Below are 27710 nucleotides of genomic sequence, written 5' to 3' on the forward strand. Positions count from 1 at the left end.
AAAAAAGTAAATGGGAATTTGTCACGTAATAAAATTACATAAATCTTAAAAGTTAGGGTTAAATATTTCTGTGAGTGTAAGTATTTGTAACTTTTGCAAAGGAAATTTTGTTTTTAATGCCTTTGTTAGTTTGCGCTCATCCCGAGGTGTCTTTGTACACAACAAGACTGGCAAGACATTTTGTTGTTGTTCTGGGAAGGGCTGCATGTCTGTAGAGACGTGCAGGGACTTCCTTCTCTTTATATGATAAACAGTTGATACAGCGATGTAATATCATTAAAACGATCTTGAGCCAAAAGTAATTTTATACTTCAGTGCTCACAGAAATCAATGCTCCCTGGGTGTCTCCATCTGAGACAAAAGGCCGAAAGCACTGTTCAGTCGACGCCTTGGGGTGACAGCATAGTTTAGGTATTAGCAGGATACATCAGATGTCATCACGTGCTTTTTATTTATTTTATTTTTTAAATCAATCTTACAAGACTCCAAACATTGATGTGACATTATGGGTAAATTTCATTGGAAATTTAAGCTTCAGTTTAAGACATCTATGTCATAAAGAGAAAAAAAGTGTGAGAACAGTGTGCGTCAGAGAGACTCGATGACGCCGCAAGTCAAAAGTACGACACCAAGAACACGCAGAGGCATGTGGCCCGTCCTGCTGAGCCGCTACATCCAGCAAACACATCTTCCAGCCTCTTTTCTTTTTTCTTTTTTTTTTTGAAGATGATGATGAACCTGTTTTTACGGACAGCTGGGAACTGGTTTGTTCACATATTTTAACAAAGTTACAAGCTTACATATCTGCATTTGATTTACTGCACATTTGTACATGTTTCACCCTCGAATGTACCATAGGATGCAGTATAGTCAGTTTGGGTTGTTAGTCCATGAAATATGTGCCCTGTGATTTGACTGTTTTAATTTTTACGACTACAGAGCAGCACTAATTAGAGTGCATATCATTGCATGTTGGCCACTGATACTCGCAATATTCTTTACTGCAGGTGTTTGGATTGTGCCTGTTAATTCACAATATAATTATATCCCAATCACATTATTCTAAACAGGAATCATTTGCACCATTATGCTTAGGTGTGAAGTTACGGGATAACATACGTCATATCATATGTTATAAAAACCAATGGACGTCAACCTTGTTTGACCATTACTTTGGAGACCAAGCATTCATTCATTCATTCATACATTCATTTTCTATACCTACTTACTCCAATCAAGGGTCACCGGGGGGCTGGAGCCTATCCCGGCAGTCATAGTGTGTAAGGCAGGGTGCGCTCTGGACAAGGACGCCAGTGTATCGCAGGGCAGACCAAGTATTCAGCACAGTCAAAAGTATTCCATTTATAAATCCTATTAGCTTAAGTGTTACTTTACAGCATTTATTTCAATATAACTGGAGCATTTTTTTTATTGTTGACCCATACCTGGCTACAACTACCAACCATGACATGGCTGTCATGCATTTTCAAGTCCTTAAAGGTAGGTGACCAAAATGCCATATCAACCACCACCCCTGATGTTAGAGAGTGATCTATTTGACCCAAATACTAAAAGCAGAATTATTCAACTTATGGAATATCAGTTTGATATAATACACATGCATTTTCGATATACCTCAGGTACAACCCATTCTATGCAACCCATGAGCCAGTGTCATCTGTGTTTACTAAATAGAAAATTACTTGGAAAATTGGGCATTCTCACATGACATTTCACATATTATTTAAAATGTTTTTTTTTTTAATAGTTTTATAGTGTCAGTGTTATTTTCATTTGTCTGGTCATGTTTGGGGATTTGGGGTTGTGCGTTGCTGCGTCCATGGTATTACTTCATCTCCCAGACAGTGCCAAAATCAGGACGTACGTGTTCCTGCCTACCAGAAAGAAGACCTGGGGTTCAAAGCCCACCTGTGCCCTTGGAAGGGCATCTGGTGTAAAACCTGTGCCAAATCAACATACAGAACCATGCCAGATCCACCGAGGTAACCTCAAGCAAAATGGGAACAACTAAAATAATCTGAATTTGACTGGACACTTGATTTGACAGATGGGACCCCGTGTTTTTATAACATTCGGTGATGAAGTCTGCAGTAAACAGTCTCCCAGGTTCACAAGAACCGGCCTGGGAACCTTTTGGGACCACTGGACTTTGGTAGATCAGATGCAAATGGACTCGATCAGATGCAATCAGATCTGAAGGTAAAGATGCATCTTTGCAATGACTAAAGAAAACATGATTTCTGAGGCAAGACAGAGTTTGAAGTGTAAATTGCAGGAAACACTGACAAACAAGAGCTTCTTATCCTGTTCTTTTTTTTTAAATCACTCTGCTGCCGGTGTTGTGTTTTCAGGTCATCTTCATAGAGATTCAGATCTGTTTCAGCTAGTTCTACCAGTCATCAGGCCCGTTCTGGAGGCACGTGGCTGTGGAGATTAACTCATGATGTTCAAGTAGGTTTTGTGATCAGATTATGGCAACGTGACGGTTTGCAGCTATTTCATGATGAATCTGGATTACAATCTGAACAGAGTTTGTATTAGTATTTCCACTTTAACTCAGAGAAATATGTTTTCCACCTGAATCTGGTAATTAGTTGATTGTTATGAAAGTGGTTTATAAACCAATGATTAAAACAAAGTTTGAATCTTTAACATAAATAATAATAAAAATCCTAGGGTAGTTTTGAAAAAATTAAAATAATGTATTTAAATGATGAAATGTGGCACTGTGGGTCCTGGTCAAAGAATGCACTCCAGTGAGTGCCATTCTGTGTTTAAAGGGAAAAGATCCACGTTCTGTATTTTCTGACAGCTAACGCCGAGCTTGGCGGAAACTGCCGCTGATGGTGAAGCTGCGTCCCGTTCTGAAGTAGTTTTCAATCTCCTCTAGTGAGCGCTTGCGTGTCTCTGGGATGCAGACGGCGGTGAACAGCAGGCAGAGCACGCACACCACCGTGAAACACAGGTAAGGCGCGTACAGGCCGTATCTGTCCACCAGGTATGTGAAGGCGTGTGAGAGCATGAAGGCCGTCAACCAGCTGACAGTCACGCACAGACCTGAAGCCACACCCCTAGCAACCAGCGGCAACACCTCTGACATAAGCAACCATGTAATTGGTCCCCAGCCCATGGCGTAACCTAGGAGACAAGCAACAACATAGACAATGCTGGTGACATGTTTCAAGGCATGATGAACCCTTACCTTCACTTCTGATTACATATTATTTGAATGGCTACAGGTTTTATTTTCTTCTCTGATCACATAATCCACAAACAAACAAACAAAATCTGAAAGTGCCATGGAAAACTCAGCACTCACCAAATATAAAGACCATGGTGCTGATGAGAGGGATGATGCTTCCTGTGCCTTGGTGGTCATTAGACATTGTGCTTGCCAGTCCGTTGGGGAGGCTGTTATCCAAACCGAATGCACTGGCATTTGGAGGGGCAGGGGGTGGGGAGGGGGTGGTGTGAGAGATCATTGTCAGAGTCAGCATGGACACGAACATCAGCATGCTCGACGTGTACAGCAGGGCTTTGCGACCTGCCTTGTCCATCAAACAGGCTGCCAGGGCAACAGACAACAAGCGAACCACACCCACAATGACGGCATCGTACCTGTTAAATAAGAAAAAAAAGGGAACATTATACAGTGCAAATTTTATAACGTGTTTATGAATAATTTAAACAAATATTGGGATTGTATCATTGTAATTAATAGAATAGCCAAAACTCGACTAGACGAGACTGAATAGAATAGAACAGAATTCAGCCACATGGTGTGTGCACCCAGTGCATTCTGAGTTGTGGTCCCAAGCCTGGATAAATGAGGAGGGTAGAAACAGGAAGAGCACACACCATAATTTTTGTCCAATTTCATCCATACTGGATGCACAGGCCGTTGTATTCAGAGTGTTGGTCCCAACCCCAGACAAATGAGTATGGTTGCATCAGGAAGGGCAGCCGGTGTAAAATTTGCCCAACCAAACATACAGATCACAAATCAAATTTCCATACTAGATTGGTTAAGGCTCATGTTAACAACAACCACCGCCGGTACTATTGTTGACTGATATGATGGAGAGGAGATAGATAGACATATTGTGTGTACAAGAGACTAAGTCTAATGGAAGTAAATCAGGATCATTGGAGGTTTGTTGGTGTTTGGGTAATTATTGAAGGAAGAGTACAGTATATAAAGGCTGGAGGTTGAGTATGTGGCAGGTGATGAGTGTGAAGGTTGAAATTGAAGGGGTGATGATGAATGTCATCAGTGACTGCTCCACAATTGAGTTGTGAAATGAAGGAGAAAGATTTCTGGAGTGAGGAGATGAAGTGGTAGAGCATGTACCCAAGGATCAAAGAGTGGTGATTGGAGTGGATTTCAATGGGTCTGTTGGTGAAGGGAGCAGAGGTGATGAGGAGACAGGTGGATATGGTATCAAGGAGAGGAATGCAGAAGGGCAGATGGTGGTGGACTTTGCAAAAAAGGATGGAAATGTCATGAATAGATATTTTAAGTAGGGGGAGGAGCACAGCGTGACGTATCAGAGTGGGGGGAGGTGCACACAGGTGGACAACATTCTATGTAGGAAATACAACCAACAAGTAAATGGAAACTTTAAGGTAAGTGTCAAAGGAGAGTGTAGCTAGACAAAATCGGATTTCGTATTGTAAGATGATTTTAGAGATGTTCTTGTCAATTTCAGGCCTATCTCCAATCTGTCTTTTCTTTCAAAAATCCTCCAGAAGATTATTTACAATCAATTAATGGCCTCTTATGAAAGAACACAATATTCTTGAGCTATTCCATTCCATGGGTCTCCCATGGTAAATTGGTCACAGGCGGCCAGACTAAGAATGGTTCACAAAGGCTCTATGGACAAACAAGGCAGAGGGAATGTGGCTCAGCCCAGAGGAAGCCCAGAGCCCTTGTCTGGAGCCAGGGCCCGTCAGCAAGTGCCTGGTGGTCGGGTTTGCCATGGAGCCTGGCTGGGCTCAGTCTGAAAAGGCAACATGGAATTTTCATCTCCACCCTGTGGGCCTGCTGGGGTCTGGTAGAGAGAAAACTGACCCACCTTTCGTCAAAAAAGTGACAGCTGCCAATCAAAATCGGCCACGTCACTAAGCCCCGCCCCCTCTATGACGTCATAGCCAATCAGAATCGATGACGTCACTATGTCCCGCCCCTAAGCCCCTCCCCTAGTCCCGCCTCCAAGCCCCGCCCCTTATGACGTCACAGCCAATCATAATCGATGACGTCATTATGCCCCGCCCCTAAGCCCCGCCCCTGATCCCGCCTCCGAGCCCCCGCCCCTTATGACGTCACATCCAATCAGAGTCGATGACGTCAGTATGCCCCGCCCCTAAGCCCCGCCCCCAGCTCCTCCCCTAGTTCCGCCCCTGGCTCCTCCCCTAGCCCCACCCCCAAGCTCCTCCCCTAACCCCGGCCAAGCACCGCCTCCAAGCCATACCTCCCCTCCCACCCAGGGTCTAATATTTTAATGTCATTTTATTTCATGAATTAAAGAACGATTAAAAATACCTAGATCTTTTTAATGTATTAAAGAATTAACTAATTCTGAAATAATTAAACATAAATCACTGTCTATTATTTAATGACCCTTTAATATCTTTAATTCTTAAATTATTACGTTTCCTTTTCTGTTTTTTAATTCGTAAATTAAAGAAGGGGAACAAATACCCGTCTCTCTCGGCTGTAAGTCTTTGCAGCAAGACGGTCAAATACCCACGCATAGAGCCGCTCGCGGAAACATGACCCCACGGCTGTAAAACCTGTTGCAGACGCTGTGTCTGTGTGAGTGCGTGTGTGTGTGCGTGTGTGTGTGTGTGTGTGTGTGCGTGTGTGTGTGTGTGTGTGTGTGTGTGTGTGTGTGTGTGTGTGGCGGGACACCCGCTGAGCGGAGATGCTGCCCCGAGGTGATGAACCCGAAGAACAATAAACAATGCTCCTTATCACTCACGCCAGATGATGTTTTCTTTTAAGATATTAGCCGATCGATCATGGGGCGCGGGACACCCGCTGAGCGGAGATGCTGCCCCGAGCCCGAACAATAAGCAATGCTCCTTATCACTTACGTCCCTGGGAACGAGTCAGCGAGCATTTCCACTACGACCGGTGAAGAGTGAAGATGCCTGGACCCCCAGCTATGGGTATAAAATAGAATAAATTTGCGGAAAAAATCCTGGAAAACCATGTTGTTTAATTAAGTTTTCTTGTCTTCGAGCAGAGTGCGAAAACCGCATCAGCTTTCAGGGTAAGTGATTTAAGTAATCTGTTTTGATAGAAATGAGTGTTTTTAAATGATGCACGCCATCTGAAACTGTTTTTTTTTATTTTTTTTTAGACAAAACCACGCAGACGGTCCAGAGCGCGTTCGGACCCGTCCTCGGTAATATATTTGAAATAGTACAGAATATCCGCTTGCGAGGGTGATGCTTTGTATTCATTTATTTATGTTAATTCTAGAAATCAAGTCAGAGCCCCCTGAAGAAGTTCGAAGGCTGGAAGCCCCGACTTCACCACGCAGATGTAAGTACAGCGATCGAGATTAAATCACGATTAAAACTCTGGAATAACCCGATTTTTTCTGTCACAGCCCATGGAGAAGCGGGTCAGTGGGAGAGACCCGTAAAACGATCCGCGGATGTACACGGTAAGGAGTCGGAGTTTATGTATTTATTTATTTTAAATATTTAATAACTAACGATTTTCTCTTTTTTCAGCACGCGGTGGAGGGAGACCGTCTATTTTCCACAGAGACGCAAGGCTCGAAGATATTCTGAGCTGGGATTAACCTCATCACGCAACTTTCTTGAAAATGTGTAGTCTGTTTTTATTTTTTTATTTTTTCTCTTATTCCGATGGAACGGGAGAATTCATTTTGAAGAGGTATATTAACTGAATTTCTTGAGGTAGATTCTTCCTGCTACAGATTTTAAAAGATGGAAGGAGAGAATTCACATCGGGAAAATAACTTCGGACGTGTATTGGATTTAAACGCTTCAATAATCGACTCAGCGGGGAGCGCTCCTGGAGCAGATGGTCCATTACCCGAGGCGTTAAATTCGCCGCCTCAAAATAACATCGAGTCCGGAGAGAGACTTTTAAGCCGTGTTCGTTTAACACCGTTAAATGAGGCTCTTAACAATTTAGCGGCTGAACGAGAATCGGAAGAAATTAACCCCTACATCATTTCTGCGATTAACGCTATAAATTCGACGGTCCAGTCTGATACTGAAGAGCCCCCTGACCCCCCGCACACCTCACCTCCAGACGAGTCCGGTCCCGCGGCGTTGAACCAGGTACGTCTGACTCCGTTAAATAACGCCGTAAACCTCCTCGCGTGTGAAGTTAATCCTCACGTCCAATCCGCGGTGGATGAATTAAATCAAACGCCTAACGACGCTCGCGCTTTTTCACCTTTAAGAAGTCCCTCCCCGCGCAATGCGCGCGGAGAAGAGATTTTAAACAGAGCTCGTTTAACCCCGATAAACGCGGCGATCTCTGTTTTGATGGAAGACGGAGATGATGCACGACCGGGACCCAGCCGACACTCTCCCATGACGGGTGGTGGGGCTGCTAACGTCATCAGGAGACCTGCTTTTAACAATATCGAAATCAGGCTGCCTCTCAATTTCCAGCGCGCCGACGAAATTCCCGACTACGCGGAATTTTACCGTAACGTCGTTGGGGCTCTTCATAACTCGGTCGAAAAGGCTTTAACACACGCCAGGGCCGGGGACTTTATCCAAATGGAGATTCGTGGGGACTCAGTCTACAACGAGGCCGCTTTGATCAGCTCATATAACGACGCTGGCGATGTGACGGGCTTCCAAAATCTGTTAGAACGATTGATACAATCAAATTCCAACGTTTTAGCCGACGAGTCTCTGGAATTAGTGGTTCAAGTCATCCGCAACCAGAACGGCGCGGGGAAGCGCAGAATAGATGACCTCCTCCATCACGAGGTTCTGAGGAAAAAATCCAAATGCCTTAATATCGTGTATAATCCTGACAACAGTTTATGTTTCGCGATAAACCTCGTTCAGTTATTGAATCCTCATCTGAGTACGCACGAGGCGGAGCAGCGCGGACTGGCGTTACAAAATAGCGTCGGATTAACGGAAGCTACGCCGGTATCTTTAGAGCAGGTGGGAAAATTTGAAAACGCTCTGGGTTGTAAAATTGTGGTGTTTTTCAGAGCCGAAGGGGAGAGAAAGCTGACAAAATTCCAGACAGGAATACCGGCGCAGCAGAAAACTCTTTTCGTTTTTCTGTTTAATAATCATTTTTACGGAATCATCGATTTAAAGAGATTTTTGGGAGTGAAATATGTATGTAAGTTTTGCTTTGAGGGGTACAATAACCACGCCTCCCATAATTGTCCGTCATATTGTAAAATTTGTGAATCCACGCAGTGTTATGAGAAAAATAACCCTGTATTCTGCAGCGAATGTAACAAGGAGTGTCGCTCTCCCACCTGTTACAGCCTGCATAAACAGCCGAAGTATCGTCCTTCCGCCGGTAAGTTCGTTAATGTGTGTGATAACAGAAAAAAATGCTCTCGATGTAAACGTGAGTATTACATAGCGTTTTCTAAAAACAGCGCTCCGCACGTGTGTAAGCAGAAGAGGTGTCATATATGCGGCGAGGCTCTCCAGGAGCCGAGCGAGGGTCACCTCTGCTATATGACCCCGCTCAAAGCTGAAGAGACGCATTCAGAGAAATATGTTTTTTATGATTTTGAAACGTATGTCGATAATAACGGGGAACACGTACCGTTTTACGTCAGCGCTGTAACAAAGACGGGTGATTTTTGGAGCGCATGGGGGACAGACTGCGTAGCCCGCTTCTTTAAACATTTTAGAACGAGAAAATTCAAAGAATACGTGTTCATCGCTCACAACTCAAAAGGTTTTGACGGCTATTTGCTTCTAAAGTATTTAGTCCAGCAGGGCGTAACCCCCGCTGTGATTATGACCGGGAGTAAACTATTACTCATGACAGACGCCGCCTTTAAACAGAAATATATAGATTCGTTATCTTTCCTTACAATGCGCTTATCTCAGATGCCTAAAGCCCTGGGGATCCGGCTGAAAGACGAAATCATCCGCAAAGGTTACTTTCCGCACCTGTTCAGTTCAGAAAAAAATCTGAACTATGTCGGTCCGTACCCTGACTCAGCGGCTTACGGGGTCGCAAATATGTCAGAGGGAGAAAGAGAGGAATTTAACGCGTGGTACGTGCGGAAAAAAAACGCAATTTTCGATTTTAAAGCCGAGGCCGTTATGTATTGTGATAACGACACAAAAATCTTGGCTGCAGCCTGCTCCAAATTTATGTCTGAATTCATCGCTGAAACACTCGTGGATCCTTTTACCTGCATTACAATCGCCTCGGCGTGTATGAAAGTCTTCCAAACTAACTTTCTTGCTCCAAAAACGCTGGCGATCCCCTCCGCCGACAATTATAGAACGAGGCATAAAAAATATTCGGACGTGGCCGTGCAATGGTTAGAATGGGTTGCTGAGACGCAAAACATTATCATCGATCATGCTCTAAACAGGGGCGAGAAAAAAATAGGAGGTTATTATGTTGATGGGTATGCTCAGATTGACGGCCGGATAAAAGTGTGGGAGTTTCTCGGATGTTTTTACCACGGGTGTGCAAGGTGTTTTACACAGCATGAAATAAACCCTCTCACAAACACCTCATTTGGAGAGCTCCACGCAGCGTGTCAGAAAAAAATAGCCTTTCTGCGGGCTATGCCGGGCGTCACCCTCAACGTAATTTGGGAGCATCAATGGCTTGAAATGAGGCTGAGGGATGAGAGCGTTCGGTGTTTCCTCGCCCGCAGGGGGTTACCGCCGCCCCTCGAACCTCGCGACGCTTTATACGGCGGTCGGACTTGCGCGGCCCGTCTGAGGTACACGGCTGAGCAAGATGAGACGGTCTATTACGTCGACGTGACCTCGCTGTATCCTTACGTTAACGTAAATTTCACATATCCCACGGGGCATCCGGAAATTATAGAGAGAAATTTCAGAGACCCCAGGACTTATTTCGGGCTCATCAAAGCCATCGTGTACCCGCCCCAGGGGCTAAAATTCCCCGTCCTCCCACACAGAACTCCTCACGGTAAACTGGTGTTTACTCTGTGTCGCACCTGCGCTGATGAAAATAATCAAGCTGCAGCGTGCACACACAGTCAGCAGCAGAGAGCTCTGTCTGGGACTTGGACGACCCCGGAATTCCACAAAGCTCTGGATACAGGCTATGCTGTAGCTAAGATTTTTGAAGTCTGGCATTTTGAGGAAAAAAGTGATAAAATCTTTGAGGGGTACATAAACACCTTCTTAAAACACAAGCAGGAAGCCTCTGGTTTCCCTCTCGAATTTGATAAAGACTCCGAGAGCAGAGAAAAATACATCACGGACTACTGGCTGAATCAGAAGATTCGTTTAGACCCAGAAAAAATCAGTCACAATCCGGCAAAACGTCAGATGGCTAAGATCTGCCTCAACTCCTTCTGGGGGAAATTCGCCCAGAGGGCAAATCTGACGCAGACCGCGCTCGTTAAAAATGCTGACGATCTGTTCAGGTATCTGTTTTCTGAAGAGTACGAGGTCACATATCTAACATTCCTCAGCAGTCAGGCGGCTATGGTTCAATGGAGGTACGGCCCGCGGCACGTCAGCCGACCGGGTAAAACCGTCAATATTTTCATCGCGGCGTTTACAACGGCGTACGCGCGTTTGACCTTGTACGGTTTTATGGAGGCTGTGGCAAATCCTGACAGGATTCTGTATTATGATACCGATAGCCTGATTTACGTTTGTAGGCGGGGTGAAACCCCGCTGCCTACCGGTAATTATCTGGGGCAGCTCACCGACGAGTTGAACGGCGACGTCATCACAGAGTTTGCAGCGGCGGGACCTAAAAGTTACGCATATAAAACCGCACGAGGTAAAACGGTCATGCGTGTGAAGGGGATCACTCAAACCCACGAAAGCTGTCAGAAAATAAACTTTGACAGCGTCAAAGTTTATTTTTAATTACCGGTAGGCAGCGGGGTTTCACCCCGCCTACAAACGTAAATCAGGCTATCGGTATCATAATACAGAATCCTGTCAGGATTTGCCACAGCCTCCATAAAACCGTACAAGGTCAAACGCGCGTACGCCGTTGTAAACGCCGCGATGAAAATATTGACGGTTTTACCCGGTCGGCTGACGTGCCGCGGGCCGTACCTCCATTGAACCATAGCCGCCTGACTGCTGAGGAATGTTAGATATGTGACCTCGTACTCTTCAGAAAACAGATACCTGAACAGATCGTCAGCATTTTTAACGAGCGCGGTCTGCGTCAGATTTGCCCTCTGGGCGAATTTCCCCCAGAAGGAGTTGAGGCAGATCTTAGCCATCTGACGTTTTGCCGGATTGTGACTGATTTTTTCTGGGTCTAAACGAATCTTCTGATTCAGCCAGTAGTCCGTGATGTATTTTTCTCTGCTCTCGGAGTCTTTATCAAATTCGAGAGGGAAACCAGAGGCTTCCTGCTTGTGTTTTAAGAAGGTGTTTATGTACCCCTCAAAGATTTTATCACTTTTTTCCTCAAAATGCCAGACTTCAAAAATCTTAGCTACAGCATAGCCTGTATCCAGAGCTTTGTGGAATTCCGGGGTCGTCCAAGTCCCAGACAGAGCTCTCTGCTGCTGACTGTGTGTGCACGCTGCAGCTTGATTATTTTCATCAGCGCAGGTGCGACACAGAGTAAACACCAGTTTACCGTGAGGAGTTCTGTGTGGGAGGACGGGGAATTTTAGCCCCTGGGGCGGGTACACGATGGCTTTGATGAGCCCGAAATAAGTCCTGGGGTCTCTGAAATTTCTCTCTATAATTTCCGGATGCCCCGTGGGATATGTGAAATTTACGTTAACGTAAGGATACAGCGAGGTCACGTCGACGTAATAGACCGTCTCATCTTGCTCAGCCGTGTACCTCAGACGGGCCGCGCAAGTCCGACCGCCGTATAAAGCGTCGCGAGGTTCGAGGGGCGGCGGTAACCCCCTGCGGGCGAGGAAACACCGAACGCTCTCATCCCTCAGCCTCATTTCAAGCCATTGATGCTCCCAAATTACGTTGAGGGTGACGCCCGGCATAGCCCGCAGAAAGGCTATTTTTTTCTGACACGCTGCGTGGAGCTCTCCAAATGAGGTGTTTGTGAGAGGGTTTATTTCATGCTGTGTAAAACACCTTGCACACCCGTGGTAAAAACATCCGAGAAACTCCCACACTTTTATCCGGCCGTCAATCTGAGCATACCCATCAACATAATAACCTCCTATTTTTTTCTCGCCCCTGTTTAGAGCATGATCGATGATAATGTTTTGCGTCTCAGCAACCCATTCTAACCATTGCACGGCCACGTCCGAATATTTTTTATGCCTCGTTCTATAATTGTCGGCGGAGGGGATCGCCAGCGTTTTTGGAGCAAGAAAGTTAGTTTGGAAGACTTTCATACACGCCGAGGCGATTGTAATGCAGGTAAAAGGATCCACGAGTGTTTCAGCGATGAATTCAGACATAAATTTGGAGCAGGCTGCAGCCAAGATTTTTGTGTCGTTATCACAATACATAACGGCCTCGGCTTTAAAATCGAAAATTGCGTTTTTTTTCCGCACGTACCACGCGTTAAATTCCTCTCTTTCTCCCTCTGACATATTTGCGACCCCGTAAGCCGCTGAGTCCGGGTACGGACCGACATAGTTCAGATTTTTTTCTGAACTGAACAGGTGCGGAAAGTAACCTTTGCGGATGATTTCGTCTTTCAGCCGGATCCCCAGGGCTTTAGGCATCTGAGATAAGCGCATTGTAAGGAAAGATAACGAATCTATATATTTCTGTTTAAAGGCGGCGTCTGTCATGAGTAATAGTTTACTCCCGGTCATAATCACAGCGGGGGTTACGCCCTGCTGGACTAAATACTTTAGAAGCAAATAGCCGTCAAAACCTTTTGAGTTGTGAGCGATGAACACGTATTCTTTGAATTTTCTCGTTCTAAAATGTTTAAAGAAGCGGGCTACGCAGTCTGTCCCCCATGCGCTCCAAAAATCACCCGTCTTTGTTACAGCGCTGACGTAAAACGGTACGTGTTCCCCGTTATTATCGACATACGTTTCAAAATCATAAAAAACATATTTCTCTGAATGCGTCTCTTCAGCTTTGAGCGGGGTCATATAGCAGAGGTGACCCTCGCTCGGCTCCTGGAGAGCCTCGCCGCATATATGACACCTCTTCTGCTTACACACGTGCGGAGCGCTGTTTTTAGAAAACGCTATGTAATACTCACGTTTACATCGAGAGCATTTTTTTCTGTTATCACACACATTAACGAACTTACCGGCGGAAGGACGATACTTCGGCTGTTTATGCAGGCTGTAACAGGTGGGAGAGCGACACTCCTTGTTACATTCGCTGCAGAATACAGGGTTATTTTTCTCATAACACTGCGTGGATTCACAAATTTTACAATATGACGGACAATTATGGGAGGCGTGGTTATTGTACCCCTCAAAGCAAAACTTACATACATATTTCACTCCCAAAAATCTCTTTAAATCGATGATTCCGTAAAATGATTATTAAACAGAAAAACGAAAAGAGTTTTCTGCTGCGCCGGTATTCCTGTCTGGAATTTTGTCAGCTTTCTCTCCCCTTCGGCTCTGAAAAACACCACAATTTTACAACCCAGAGCGTTTTCAAATTTTCCCACCTGCTCTAAAGATACCGGCGTAGCTTCCGTTAATCCGACGCTATTTTGTAACGCCAGTCCGCGCTGCTCCGCCTCGTGCGTACTCAGATGAGGATTCAATAACTGAACGAGGTTTATCGCGAAACATAAACTGTTGTCAGGATTATACACGATATTAAGGCATTTGGATTTTTTCCTCAGAACCTCGTGATGGAGGAGGTCATCTATTCTGCGCTTCCCCGCGCCGTTCTGGTTGCGGATGACTTGAACCACTAATTCCAGAGACTCGTCGGCTAAAACGTTGGAATTTGATTGTATCAATCGTTCTAACAGATTTTGGAAGCCCGTCACATCGCCAGCGTCGTTATATGAGCTGATCAAAGCGGCCTCGTTGTAGACTGAGTCCCCACGAATCTCCATTTGGATAAAGTCCCCGGCCCTGGCGTGTGTTAAAGCCTTTTCGACCGAGTTATGAAGAGCCCCAACGACGTTACGGTAAAATTCCGCGTAGTCGGGAATTTCGTCGGCGCGCTGGAAATTGAGAGGCAGCCTGATTTCGATATTGTTAAAAGCAGGTCTCCTGATGACGTTAGCAGCCCCACCACCCGTCATGGGAGAGTGTCGGCTGGGTCCCGGTCGTGCATCATCTCCGTCTTCCATCAAAACAGAGATCGCCGCGTTTATCGGGGTTAAACGAGCTCTGTTTAAAATCTCTTCTCCGCGCGCATTGCGCGGGGAGGGACTTCTTAAAGGTGAAAAAGCGCGAGCGTCGTTAGGCGTTTGATTTAATTCATCCACCGCGGATTGGACGTGAGGATTAACTTCACACGCGAGGAGGTTTACGGCGTTATTTAACGGAGTCAGACGTACCTGGTTCAACGCCGCGGGACCGGACTCGTCTGGAGGTGAGGTGTGCGGGGGGGTCAGGGGGCTCTTCAGTATCAGACTGGACCGTCGAATTTATAGCGTTAATCGCAGAAATGATGTAGGGGTTAATTTCTTCCGATTCTCGTTCAGCCGCTAAATTGTTAAGAGCCTCATTTAACGGTGTTAAACGAACACGGCTTAAAAGTCTCTCTCCGGACTCGATGTTATTTTGAGGCGGCGAATTTAACGCCTCGGGTAATGGACCATCTGCTCCAGGAGCGCTCCCCGCTGAGTCGATTATTGAAGCGTTTAAATCCAATACACGTCCGAAGTTATTTTCCCGATGTGAATTCTCTCCTTCCATCTTTTAAAATCTGTAGCAGGAAGAATCTACCTCAAGAAATTCAGTTAATATACCTCTTCAAAATGAATTCTCCCGTTCCATCGGAATAAGAGAAAAAATAAAAAAATAAAAACAGACTACACATTTTCAAGAAAGTTGCGTGATGAGGTTAATCCCAGCTCAGAATATCTTCGAGCCTTGCGTCTCTGTGGAAAATAGACGGTCTCCCTCCACCGCGTGCTGAAAAAAGAGAAAATCGTTAGTTATTAAATATTTAAAATAAATAAATACATAAACTCCGACTCCTTACCGTGTACATCCGCGGATCGTTTTACGGGTCTCTCCCACTGACCCGCTTCTCCATGGGCTGTGACAGAAAAAATCGGGTTATTCCAGAGTTTTAATCGTGATTTAATCTCGATCGCTGTACTTACATCTGCGTGGTGAAGTCGGGGCTTCCAGCCTTCGAACTTCTTCAGGGGGCTCTGACTTGATTTCTAGAATTAACATAAATAAATGAATACAAAGCATCACCCTCGCAAGCGGATATTCTGTACTATTTCAAATATATTACCGAGGACGGGTCCGAACGCGCTCTGGACCGTCTGCGTGGTTTTGTCTAAAAAAAAATAAAAAAAAACAGTTTCAGATGGCGTGCATCATTTAAAAACACTCATTTCTATCAAAACAGATTACTTAAATCACTTACCCTGAAAGCTGATGCGGTTTTCGCACTCTGCTCGAAGACAAGAAAACTTAATTAAACAACATGGTTTTCCAGGATTTTTTCCGCAAATTTATTCTATTTTATACCCATAGCTGGGGGTCCAGGCATCTTCACTCTTCACCGGTCGTAGTGGAAATGCTCGCTGACTCGTTCCCAGGGACGTAAGTGATAAGGAGCATTGCTTATTGTTCGGGCTCGGGGCAGCATCTCCGCTCAGCGGGTGTCCCGCGCCCCATGATCGATCGGCTAATATCTTAAAAGAAAACATCATCTGGCGTGAGTGATAAGGAGCATTGTTTATTGTTCTTCGGGTTCATCACCTCGGGGCAGCATCTCCGCTCAGCGGGTGTCCCGCCACACACACACACACACACACACACACACACACACACACACGCACACACACACGCACTCACACAGACACAGCGTCTGCAACAGGTTTTACAGCCGTGGGGTCATGTTTCCGCGAGCGGCTCTATGCGTGGGTATTTGACCGTCTTGCTGCAAAGACTTACAGCCGAGAGAGACGGGTATTTGTTCCCCTTCTTTAATTTACGAATTAAAAAACAGAAAAGGAAACGTAATAATTTAAGAATTAAAGATATTAAAGGGTCATTAAATAATAGACAGTGATTTATGTTTAATTATTTCAGAATTAGTTAATTCTTTAATACATTAAAAAGATCTAGGTATTTTTAATCGTTCTTTAATTCATGAAATAAAATGACATTAAAATATTAGACCCTGGGTGGGAGGGGAGGTATGGCTTGGAGGCGGTGCTTGGCCGGGGTTAGGGGAGGAGCTTGGGGGTGGGGCTAGGGGAGGAGCCAGGGGCGGAACTAGGGGAGGAGCTGGGGGCGGGGCTTAGGGGCGGGGCATACTGACGTCATCGACTCTGATTGGATGTGACGTCATAAGGGGCGGGGGCTCGGAGGCGGGATCAGGGGCGGGGCTTAGGGGCGGGGCATAATGACGTCATCGATTATGATTGGCTGTGACGTCATAAGGGGCGGGGCTTGGAGGCGGGACTAGGGGAGGGGCTTAGGGGCGGGACATAGTGACGTCATCGATTCTGATTGGCTATGACGTCATAGAGGGGGCGGGGCTTAGTGACGTGGCCGATTTTGATTGGCAGCTGTCACTTTTTTGACGAAAGGTGGGTCAGTTTTCTCTCTTCTGGTGCGTTGTCCCATGAGTGGCAGTGAAAGTCGAGGGCCTCGACAGACCAGACCTGGGTGGCAGAAGCTAGTTCTGGACATGTGGAATGGGGGAAGGAGCTGGAACTTGTGAGGTAAGTGGAGCACTACTCGTTAGATCTGGTGGGCCTCGCCTCCACGCATGCCTCCTCGGCTACAGAACCACTCTCCTTGATAGGGGTTGGACCTTATTCTTCTGTGGAATTGTCCAGGGTGTGAGGCGCTGGGCAGGTGTGGGGATACTCAGGAGCTCCGGGTGAGCGCCGCTGCGTTGGAGTTTACCCTGGTAGATGAGAGGGTCACCTCCCTGCGCTTTCGGGTTGCGTATGCACCAAAATAATAAGAAGAGGAACAACAGCAACAATAACATCAACAACAACAAGAATAGAATAGAACTGAGTACAGAGTAGAATAGAACAAAGGGGAATGTTATAGAATAAAATGCTCTTCTTACTTGGGTTCTATTGAGACTTTGCTCTGGGCAAAAATGGGCTCCATGTACATCAGAACGGGAGTGATGCCTGTCATTTGCTGCAAGAAACGCATGGCCACTGAGATGAGGATTGGTCGGTAGAAGATGGGCGTGCCCAACTCTGTCAGTGTTACTTTTCCCTGCGTGTTGATGCTGTGCTGCACACAAACACACAGACATCATCATACAGTAAGTAACCTGGGTGCTATTTATGTTTTTAAACGGACTCATGTTGGCCTTGAACATGTGAACCTTTTAACTCATCATGGAAATGAAATGATGAGACGATAATGGCAAACATTCAGGTCATTTTGTTATCACTGTGATACAGGACCTTTTTTTCATCTTCCATGGATCCTGGGATGAATTTGAACCCTTACTTGATATTAGGCCCTTTTCTTTACACACTCTCCACAGACATGGTCCAAAGACTTTGATGCTTTTCCACTGTGGTTCTATGGAGGTCTTGTGTAACATCCTTTGATGGCTCTATTGGATAGTTACGTCTGCCAAGGAGATGATGTTACTGTCTGCTTCATTTGTTTCAATGGGCTTCATTCATAAATGTATGCTTAAACCGTGCGTATGCACATGTGATGCACAAATCTGGTATTCATCAGTGTGTTCTTACCTAAAATTGTTCGTACTCTCTGCAAAAAAATTTAGAACTTCTTCAGACCAAATTTTAAAAGCCCGGCTGTCCTAGAAAATATAAAACCACACCCTTATTATCATTATTATTATTATACCCTTATTCATAATTGAATTAAATTATTTAAATATAATTAAATTTAAGAATTAAATTCAGTAATGCATTGACCAAACTTATTAAATAAACATGAACGTGGTGCGCTTTCACCCTCATCATTTGTTGTTGTCATTAACATCTTCAACTGTACCAGTTGGTTTATTTTACTTAGTTTACAGTGGAGTACATGAGAACAGTCATATTGCAATGCAATAGTTTTGGTTTTCATTAGGGGACAATGGAATGTCAGATTCGCCGGAGAATCAGCGCAGCAGGGGCGGTATTGCATTTACTCTACCACAAAAAGGGAGCTGAGCCAAAAGGCGATGCTCTCGAGCTACTGGTCAACCTTCGCTCTTACTCTCACCTATGGTCACGAGGGTTGGGTCATGACCAAAAGAACTAGATTGCAGGTACAAGCGGCTAAAATAGGCTTCCTTAGGAGGGTGGCTGATGTCTCCCTTAAGCGACGTTTACACACAGATGGTAAGAGCTCCTGGAAGCGTCCCGGAAGAGTTTTTGGCCGTCTTAAGGATCACACGCCGTTGTTAACGCTGGCACTAGGGGGCGTGGCGTAGTTCCGGCTTTACCAGGAATCGTCGAAAAAATTATTCAACATGTCGAATAATTCCGGGAGCGCTCCCGGAGACCTCCCGTGACGACAGCGACAATGCGAACAACGGCGTTTGATACTTTTTAATCGCTGTTTCATCCTGCCGCTTCCTGTAGTGCCGCAGTTCTTGTCGCGCCGCGATGACCAATCAGGGACTGAATATGTAGTGACGTGGAGATGTCTGGAGTTTGAAGATGTGAACATGTCCTGTATCTGGTAGCAGCTTGTGAGCAGGACTTATGTCTCTTTTGTCCTTTATTTTACAATCATGACAGAGTTTTTGGAGCGAGCAGCAGCACCACAGCAGCGGGGAGTGGAGTTTATTTTTATTTTTATTTTACGTGCGTGCGTGCGCGAATCATCCTGGAGATTATTTTGCTTATTAGCTACACAGCTGTATAATAAAGCAAATGGTGACTGGCTTCTAAACACAATTATGACAGAGACTTTTTTGGGGGAAAGAGCGAGGAGGAGCCCCGCAGCAAACAGCAGCAGCAGGGAGCGGAGTTTCTTTATTTCTTTCTTTTTTTAAACGTGCGCGCGAGCGAATCATCTGTAGAGAATATTTTATTAATTAACTACACAGATGCATAATAAAGCAAATGGTGACTGGTTTCTAAACACAATTATGACAGAGTTTTTTGGAGGAAAGAGCGAGGAGGAGCCCCGCTGCGCACGCTCCGGTCCTTTCCACCGCGAAAACAGCCGGAACTACCGCAAACTTCGGTCTACGTACTACTCGCCGACAAAACTGTCTATGTGTAACCAAGCCTTTAGAGATACTAGGGTGAGAAGCTCGGTCATCTGTGGGGAGCTCAGAGTAGAGCCGCTGCTCCTTTGCATTGAAAGGAGCCAGCTGAGGTGGTTCGGGCATCTGGTAAGGATGCCCCCTGGGCACTTCCCTAGGGAGGTGTTCCAGGCACGTCCACCTGGGAGGAGACCCTGGGGAAGACCCAGGAATAGGTGGAGAGATTATATCTCCACACTGACCTGGGAATGCCTCAAGATCCCCCAGTCAGAGGTGGGTAATATGGCCCAGGAAAGGGAAGTCTGGGGTCCCCAGCTAGAACTGTTTCCCCTGTGACCTGATCCTGGATAAGTGGTTAAAGATGAGTGAGTGAGTAAACTATTTAGGAAAAAAGTAAGGCCAGGGAAAAGCGAAACTTGTTTGAGCCTCTCTTCAAAACAAGTGACCTGGACATATTAGGCTTAAAGTTCATCCTTGCCCACTTAATAAGCTTCTCCAGCCCTTGGAGTATTCACCAGTCCCATCTAGGCTGTAATGGGGGTTGACACAAGCTGGACTTGGTCAATGGGCCTCTGCACTCCACCTGTGTGGTTTTTACAATTAAAAGGATGACTGATATGGTACAAGCTGTGAAGATGCCCTTCTCCAGTTGATGCCTACTTGATGTCACTGGCCCAGATGTGACTCTCAATCTGAAGTTGTTATAGTAATCCAAGATGAGGTCTTTGATCTTACTGGGAACATGGTGCCAATTTAATGCCGACTCCACCAACTTATCTAGTATTGACCCGTATGGATTGACCGGATCTAGGCACAACACAACCTTATCTCCATTCCCAGCATGTGCCTCCCTGATGAACAGGTTGACTGTTTGCCTCTGTGTTCCAGGCAGGCTGGCATCCCTGGAGTTTGACCATTTTGCCCTGAGGTGTCAATATACTGTAGTTGTTCTTGAGCAGAAAGTTTAACAGCCAATGGGACAAGTTGCTGAAGAAGATTTTGCGTTTGACACTGAGCTGCAAGATTGTAAACTGCTTAATGGCTGTGGAATTCTCCTCCCTGGGAATCTAAACGCCCTCAGAAAACCTCCACTGTTTGTGGACAACTCCTCTGTGCCAGATTGTTCACAGTACTTCCAGAGAAGATGGAATAACTCTGACCAGTGTTTGTACACCTTGTAAGGAACTTCACTTGGTCAAGGCGTTTGAGCTTGACCTGACTGCTTTTAAAACCTCCTGCAACTCTTTTAGGTTCAGCTCCCTCATGTCAAAGCTGACTTCTGGAGCTGGTTGGTCAATGAGAGCTTTCTTGTGCTCTTGTTGAATCACACAGGGGAATATGGAGGTATTGGTCTACGTGACACATTGAGTGTGCTATAAATGCAGCCCATTTCCCACAGAGTTGAAATGCTATTGAGCTTATTGTATAAATTTATATGCCCTAGTGCCTTTGGGCGTTTGTTGGGGCAGTGCCTGTGTCAGACACTGTGCCCCCTCTGAGCGCCACACCTTAATGATGCACTAACACTGGTAGTTTGAGATAATCTAAAAAGCTCAACTTTAATCATGTAATTGTTTAAGTTGAACATTGACATTTTGATATAAATTTTGTCATTTGGATTATTCTCAAAATGCTGCGTTGTTACCTCGATGGCTCGGAGCTCGGCGTGCGTGTCGTAGTGAATTCCCCTCAGCCAGCGGAGGGCCTTCTCAGCCCGGTCATGATGGCCCAGAGAGAGGAGTCTCCTGGGTGAGCGGGGCATGAACACCAGTAATATAACCATCAAGAATGCTGGAACCGATCCCGCTATGGCGAGCCACCGCCATGTTAGCCCCAGGCCTGTACATCACACAAACAAACGCACAGAATTTAAAAACATGAGTGTAATGTTGAGTAAATGTACTGGAATGCGTCATCATCATTATTGTCTTATTCCTACCTAAGCTGTAGACCGCCAGGGCTCCAACAACTGCAGTGATCTGTGGACAGGAGCCAAGAACTCCTCTCACCTTTTTGTGGGAAATCTCAGAGATGTACACCTGTAGTACACACACACACACACACACACACACACACACACACACACACACACACACACACACACACACACACACACACACACACACGTGTGTGTGCTTTAGTCCATCTATTATTTTATGTGATTCCCATAAATGCGCACAAACCCTCTAATGAGCAATGACATCATCATGGCAACCTACAGGTATCGATGCAGCGGTCATCCCTCCAGCAACACCTGTAAGGAAACGACCTACAAGCAGCATCCACCTGTCCATGGCTCCACCCATTAGCATGAACCTGAACACACAAACATAGTATTCAATGGTACATTCTGTTCAGTTTACAAATCATGCTCTTTTGGCTTTGTTGAAATTAAAGGTCTGTTTGAAGATTTGCACCACACAGCTTGGCGACTTAGGGGGGTAGCACTGTTGCTTCACAGCAAGAAGGTTGTGGGATCGCTTCCTCCCACCTCCAAGGACATGCATGTTAGGCAGTGTTGCCGGATAGGAAATATGCAACTATCGTACCAAAACCTCAAAATTATCGTATTTGTATTTTGGGAGAAATTATCGTACACAAACAAAACGCATACAGCGTAGCTATTTTAGCATTTTTTTTTTAATTTCCAAAGAATTTTATGTCACATTTTTAAACAGTAATTCACAATATCCCTATAGTAATGGGGAAACTATGGCACAAAAACAATGCAAATGCACAAGCAAATGCACTACCAGACTAGAAAGATTTTTTTTTCTGTGAAGGGACACAAACGTGTTAATTACCAGACTAGAAAGAGTCGAACGTGTGTAGTGATGGTGACGGGGTTGGGCTAAGCTACGTATGTGCGCATGTGCAGCCAAAACAGTCTACATTACAGGTCAGTTGTCTCAGGCCCAGGGAGGGAGGGGCAGAGCCGAGAATTGGGAACTCATTACTTTGTATGGAGAGGGGGTGGGCTTTCAAATGACTTTGTCCCGGGCCGGCCAAAGCTAGCAGCAGCCCTGTGTGTGGTGTGTCTTTGATGCCGCCTGAGTGCAACGCCTGCGAAATGATTCTTGGGTGTCAGAGAGAGATGTGTGTTTGGGCCACCAACTGAAATTATCGTACATTTTGGATTTTTTCCCATTATTGATCGTACATCGTACAGAGGGCAAAACTATCGTACAAATACGATAATTATCGTACATCTGGCAACACTGATGTTAGGTGAGTTGGAAACTTTAAATTGACTCTGCTTGTGCATGAGCTTGTCTATCTTTGTTGGCCCTGTTATAGACTGGTGGCTTGTCTAGGGTGTACCCCCACCTGTCACCCAATGACTGCTAAGATAGTCTCCAGCTCCCCTGTGACCCTTGACTGGAATAAGCAGGCATAGAAAATGAATGAATGGAGAAACTTTGGGTGCTGATTGACTGAGAGCTCTGACATCATCATTACTGCCTTGGTGTTGCTTGTGTAGGGCAACATCAGAGTACAATATTATTTTCATGTTCAAAAACGTTCATCACCAAGAAGTACCATCCATTGCTGTACCTTTGCTTTCCAGTAGACTGCAACGCCCTCTGATGGCCACAATTGGAAGGCATGCATGTCATCAGTCCTTTGCGTCTGACTCCTATAGGACGTCTCGCAGACTGGGGAGGGGTCTAGACTACTGAACTCGTCTGTGTTCTGTGTAACACACCCACCAAGTTTGTGGGAGGGACACAGTAAAGGGGCGTAGCGAGGAGCAACTCTTTTCCATTTAAAGTAAAATACACAGGTAATTTCTTCCAGATTGTTTTTTTTCCAAGTATGCATCCCTTTAGTGTGTAGTGTTGGTTATGAACTTTAATAACCTATCTTGCACTTAACTGATCATTTCAATGCTCTTTAATACAAATCCAAACCAATACTTGAACATACTTTCTGTAGTCTGATAGACCAACTGATTTTCAACATTAAGAACATTGGATAAGTATCTTGTGTCTTGTATCTGAGAAGTGATCCATCACAACTTATAGTTTGTTTGTTCACCCACACTGACAGACACCCACCCGATTGTCGATGGCACTGCTGACGCCAATATGTTGAGTTTCCGTCCAATCATGTCGTTGAGCAGCATAGCTCCCAGCCCCCCAGCTACTACACCCAGGGCATAGATTGAGCCGAACCAGGCAGCCTGATCGGTGCTCAGTCTGAGTCGAGGGTCAACATCGGAGCTCCTGAGCTGCGACAAAACAGGTGATGGATAGACCATGGAGTAACCAAAACTGAAGTTCCCCAGAACAGCCGAAAAAACAGCCAGGAACAGTCTGGAGTTATTGATCTGGGATGAAAAAAAAACAGAGATGGAAAACCTCAGAAGACACAGAACTGCTATACAGTCAGTTTTATTCATTTATTTAATCCAGGATATGTTTGTTACATGAAGAAGAAATTATTAAATTCTCATGATGTAGAATCAGTTGTCCTGAACTGTGTTTTTATTGTTGTTGTTGTTGTTTTTAAAAAGAACATGAACAAGAATAAAACGTTTCTCCACAAACCACAGGGTCACAATCAATGAAGTGACATAAATGTTAAGTAATAAATGAAGAAAAAAATTAATAATAAACATCATTAAAGGTAAATACAACATATAACATCACAGATCATCAGCATAGCAAATTTTGGCTGACTAGCCGAGCATGCACCCAGATATGTCAGACCACGCCAGGCCACACAGGCCCCTGCGAAGAGCCTGAGCCCCTTCATTCCCAATGTAGTCCCAAAAGATGTGCCAAATGTTAAAAAATCTGAGGGGCTTGTCTTTCAGCCCAAAGCTTATTGCCTCATAAGGGATAAGATGCATGATGCTTCCTATCCAAAGTAGAATAGTAGGGACAGAGTCCGAAATCCAGTGGAGGAAAATACATCTACTGGCACCAAACCGTAGCACTTGCAGCAAGAGCAAGGTTCAGTACAGTGGTCTGAACTCCCAATATACAGAAAACAGGATCCAGGGGTAATTTTGTCTTCAAAATACCACCAATTTCCCTTGAAAAATTTTCTCCAGAAATCATTTACAGGACAATTCAGTGAAAATATGAACCTTTACCAATTTTGCACTTGTTACAGTGTTCTGGAAATAGAGGCTTGAACTTGTTATGTAATACTGGGGTCATTTTAAGGCGATAAATGATCCTGAATCATGCTTCCCTGGAGCCCGATGAACTCTCCCAGACTCTGTCCCATTCGCCATCAAAAATGGACACCCCAAAATCAGCTTTCCAGAGGAACCTCACATGAGCAGTGTGTTTGGTGCTTGGGAATGTGACAAGTTTCTTAGAGTCAGTTTTGCAAGGTCCTTTCAACTGATGAGATAGAGAACCTGTTAGGGTGTAATTTAATTGCAGAGGAAATAAAGCTGTGCACCTGCAAATATTTAAAAAGTGAGGGAGATTGTATTTCTCCCCAAAATGGTCATCATATTGTCATTCTCCACTACATCTTTCCCAGTCTTAATCCCCTTAATGGCCCAGAGGGAGAAGATACAATATTCTAAACCAGGAGGGAAGTTGTGATTTGAGTGGACTGGACTGAGGAAAGAGAAAATGTCCTCATGATTTTATAATTTCCTTGTCAGCCCCAAGTTTTAAGGGAATTCTGCAAAATAAAGCTCTTTTTAACATTCAGACCAATCCATGTCTTATATATATATATATATATACATATATATATATAGCATGTTCGCCAAATTTTCCATAAGTCAGCATACGCTAGCTAAATCGTCAGGATGTGACTGACATGCCCATGAAATGAGTTTATAAATGACTGATAAAAATTGAGACAAGTGCACCAAATGTTTTTATTATTATTATTAAATCCTATGTTTTTATTTACAATGTGTCTCTATGAACAAAGTCAAGCCAAATGTTTTTGAACAATCAGTGGTCCAACACACATGTCCTCCAATTTTTAATCAAAATATGTGAACATAAAAAAATAATGAAATTAAACAAAATAATATTTGCAACAAAAAAGAAAGCAATAATATTCAACAAAATTAAATTTACTTATACAGCATCAAACTGACTAATATATGTATTTCATGACTTTTCAGGTGCCACTGCTGCCAAAATCACAGACAAGACATTAATATAATGAGAGAAACTGTCCAACCTGTACATTGGACGAGGTCAGTCTTCGGGTCAGCAGTGGAGTCTTCTCGTGGATGCCTTCAACACGCGACAGTGCAGCTGAGTGAGTTGTCATGGTTTCACAAAGGATGAAGATTTTCTAAATGGCGCTACACAAAAATACACCAGAACACTTTATCATAGCTCATCAGAGAAGCTCGATGACAAAAGTCCTTAATAAAAAGAAAAAAAGGTCCATGTGGTCCACATCGATATTGTCACTTCTGTAAGTAAAATCTGCTTGTTCCTCTTTTCAGACTCAGTGAGAAAAGTTCTTTATGTTTAAAGTGAAGAAAGAGAGGCAAATGAGTGAAGTAAGACAGGAGTTTCATTTAGAAAGAGCCAAATCCTGTTCAAGTCATCGCTGTGTCATCACGGGTTTCCCATCAGACTGAAACCAAAACTGAAAACTGCTTCAAATTCAATTTAATTTTGAAATTTCAATCAAACCCTTGCACTCTAAAGATATAAAAGCTTTTTAACTTCATGAGATTTTTGTGTGTGTGTGTGTGTGTGTGTGTGTGTGTGTAATTTTAAAGGTGCTTTCAGTTAGTGATATTTGTAGCCATGATGACAGATCAGTTAAATCAGGCAGAGTGAAAAAAGAATTTATCAACATCAAGAAGGAAATTTTTAGTCGTTGAATTGTAGAATCTAATTAGTGGAGCATTTGCAGCAGCATGACAGAAATCTTCCGAATACCTTTTAATTCTGAGAGAGAACAGTTTGTAAGAGCTGCAGTGAGGAGTTGATTAATTGATGAGCTGATTGAAAGAAAATTAATCAACACTTTTAATATTCTATAATATTTGATATTATATTTTGATATTTGAGTTTTTGCAGAGGCGGAAACAGACAGGGAGGATTGAGGGGTTGCAGTTGCCCCCCCGACCCCCCTTCCTGAGCCACTGACCAAAGGTGTGATAAAATATGGGAAAACTCTTGCATAAACAAAGACTGAACACTGAAGGTTGATGGATACTGCCGCACGTTCAATTAGAAGATTTCCTTGTTTAAAATAATAAAAAAAAAAAACCCCTGTTGATTAAAAATGAAGACTGGAGAGTCAGTATTTGGCTTAGAATGCATAAAAAGGTTACGGTTTTGTAAACATTTGGGGTGGGGGGTGGGGTGGCATATAGGGGTGTGACTTTAGCATCCCCAACCTCCCACCACCACTACCAACAGATGTTTGAACTGGTGGTTGGACAGAACAACACATATAAATAGGTCACTGAAGCTTTACAGGTTTTCGATCATTTTAGAAAAATCAGTTAAATCAGCATCAACAAATCGTTCGTACTGATACTTGTACAGAACATATTGTTCAATATTATCTAAAAAACATGCTGAGTTGTCTTTAGGGTGCAAGTTGCTCAGTTTACATACTTGAACATAAAGTTTAGATGATGAATTCAATGTTGCAACCTGACGATGAGCAGAAAGCAGAAGATCTGCAGTAAATTCCTGGATTGCGTCAGTCACACAAAAAGCAGAAGAATCAGAAGAGGAAGAAGAAGAAGGAGTTAGATCCTCTCCATGGTAAACCTGATGTTTCACCTATGTCTCAGGATTTACATTCACTGTACACAATCACACCGCAAAGCTGCACAATAACGCCTTTCCTGCTATACTTTCCTGCTCCCCGCTACTAATGGAGCAGAAGGTTAAGAAGAGCGGCTTTTCATGCCTGATGTCAGATAAGGATACAGTAGGAAATCTGAAAAAGATATTTCAATAAAATAAGTGAAAATGAACTTCTGTCACTGTCATTTTGGCCATTTTCACATTATATTGGAAAATATAGGGTTGAGATTGTCTTGGATCAAGACTAAGGGCTCCTTCCTTCACACAACACGATTGAAGTCGACTAGCGCACGAAGGAGGAATTGCATGCCATTCGCAAAAAATAGGAGCTGCCTCAAACACCTCGTACAGTTGACGCCACAACCATTCGCGCACATAAGTGGCCGAAAGACAGCGAATGCCCTGTGTGTGCTCATTTGATCTCCCTCT

General features: G+C 44.4%; 1 protein-coding gene across 1 annotated transcript; it reads right to left on the reverse strand.

Moving 5' to 3' along the window:
• Positions 1-290: 290 nt before the first annotated feature.
• On the reverse strand, positions 291-26044 carry slc2a6 (solute carrier family 2 member 6). Its single transcript, XM_034190908.1, has 8 exons — positions 25678-26044; positions 23571-23842; positions 21732-21828; positions 21452-21551; positions 21158-21351; positions 17386-17561; positions 3341-3639; positions 291-3159 (listed from the first exon to the last, which is right to left on the reverse strand). The coding sequence occupies exons 1-8, from the start codon at positions 25768-25770 to the stop codon at positions 2834-2836; spliced, it is 1557 nt and encodes a 518-aa protein (XP_034046799.1). The 5' UTR covers positions 25771-26044; the 3' UTR covers positions 291-2833.
• Positions 26045-27710: the final 1666 nt, after the last annotated feature.

This window comes from Thalassophryne amazonica, chromosome 16 (genome assembly GCF_902500255.1).
Source record: "Thalassophryne amazonica chromosome 16, fThaAma1.1, whole genome shotgun sequence".
Lineage (NCBI taxonomy): Eukaryota > Metazoa > Chordata > Actinopteri > Batrachoidiformes > Batrachoididae > Thalassophryne > Thalassophryne amazonica.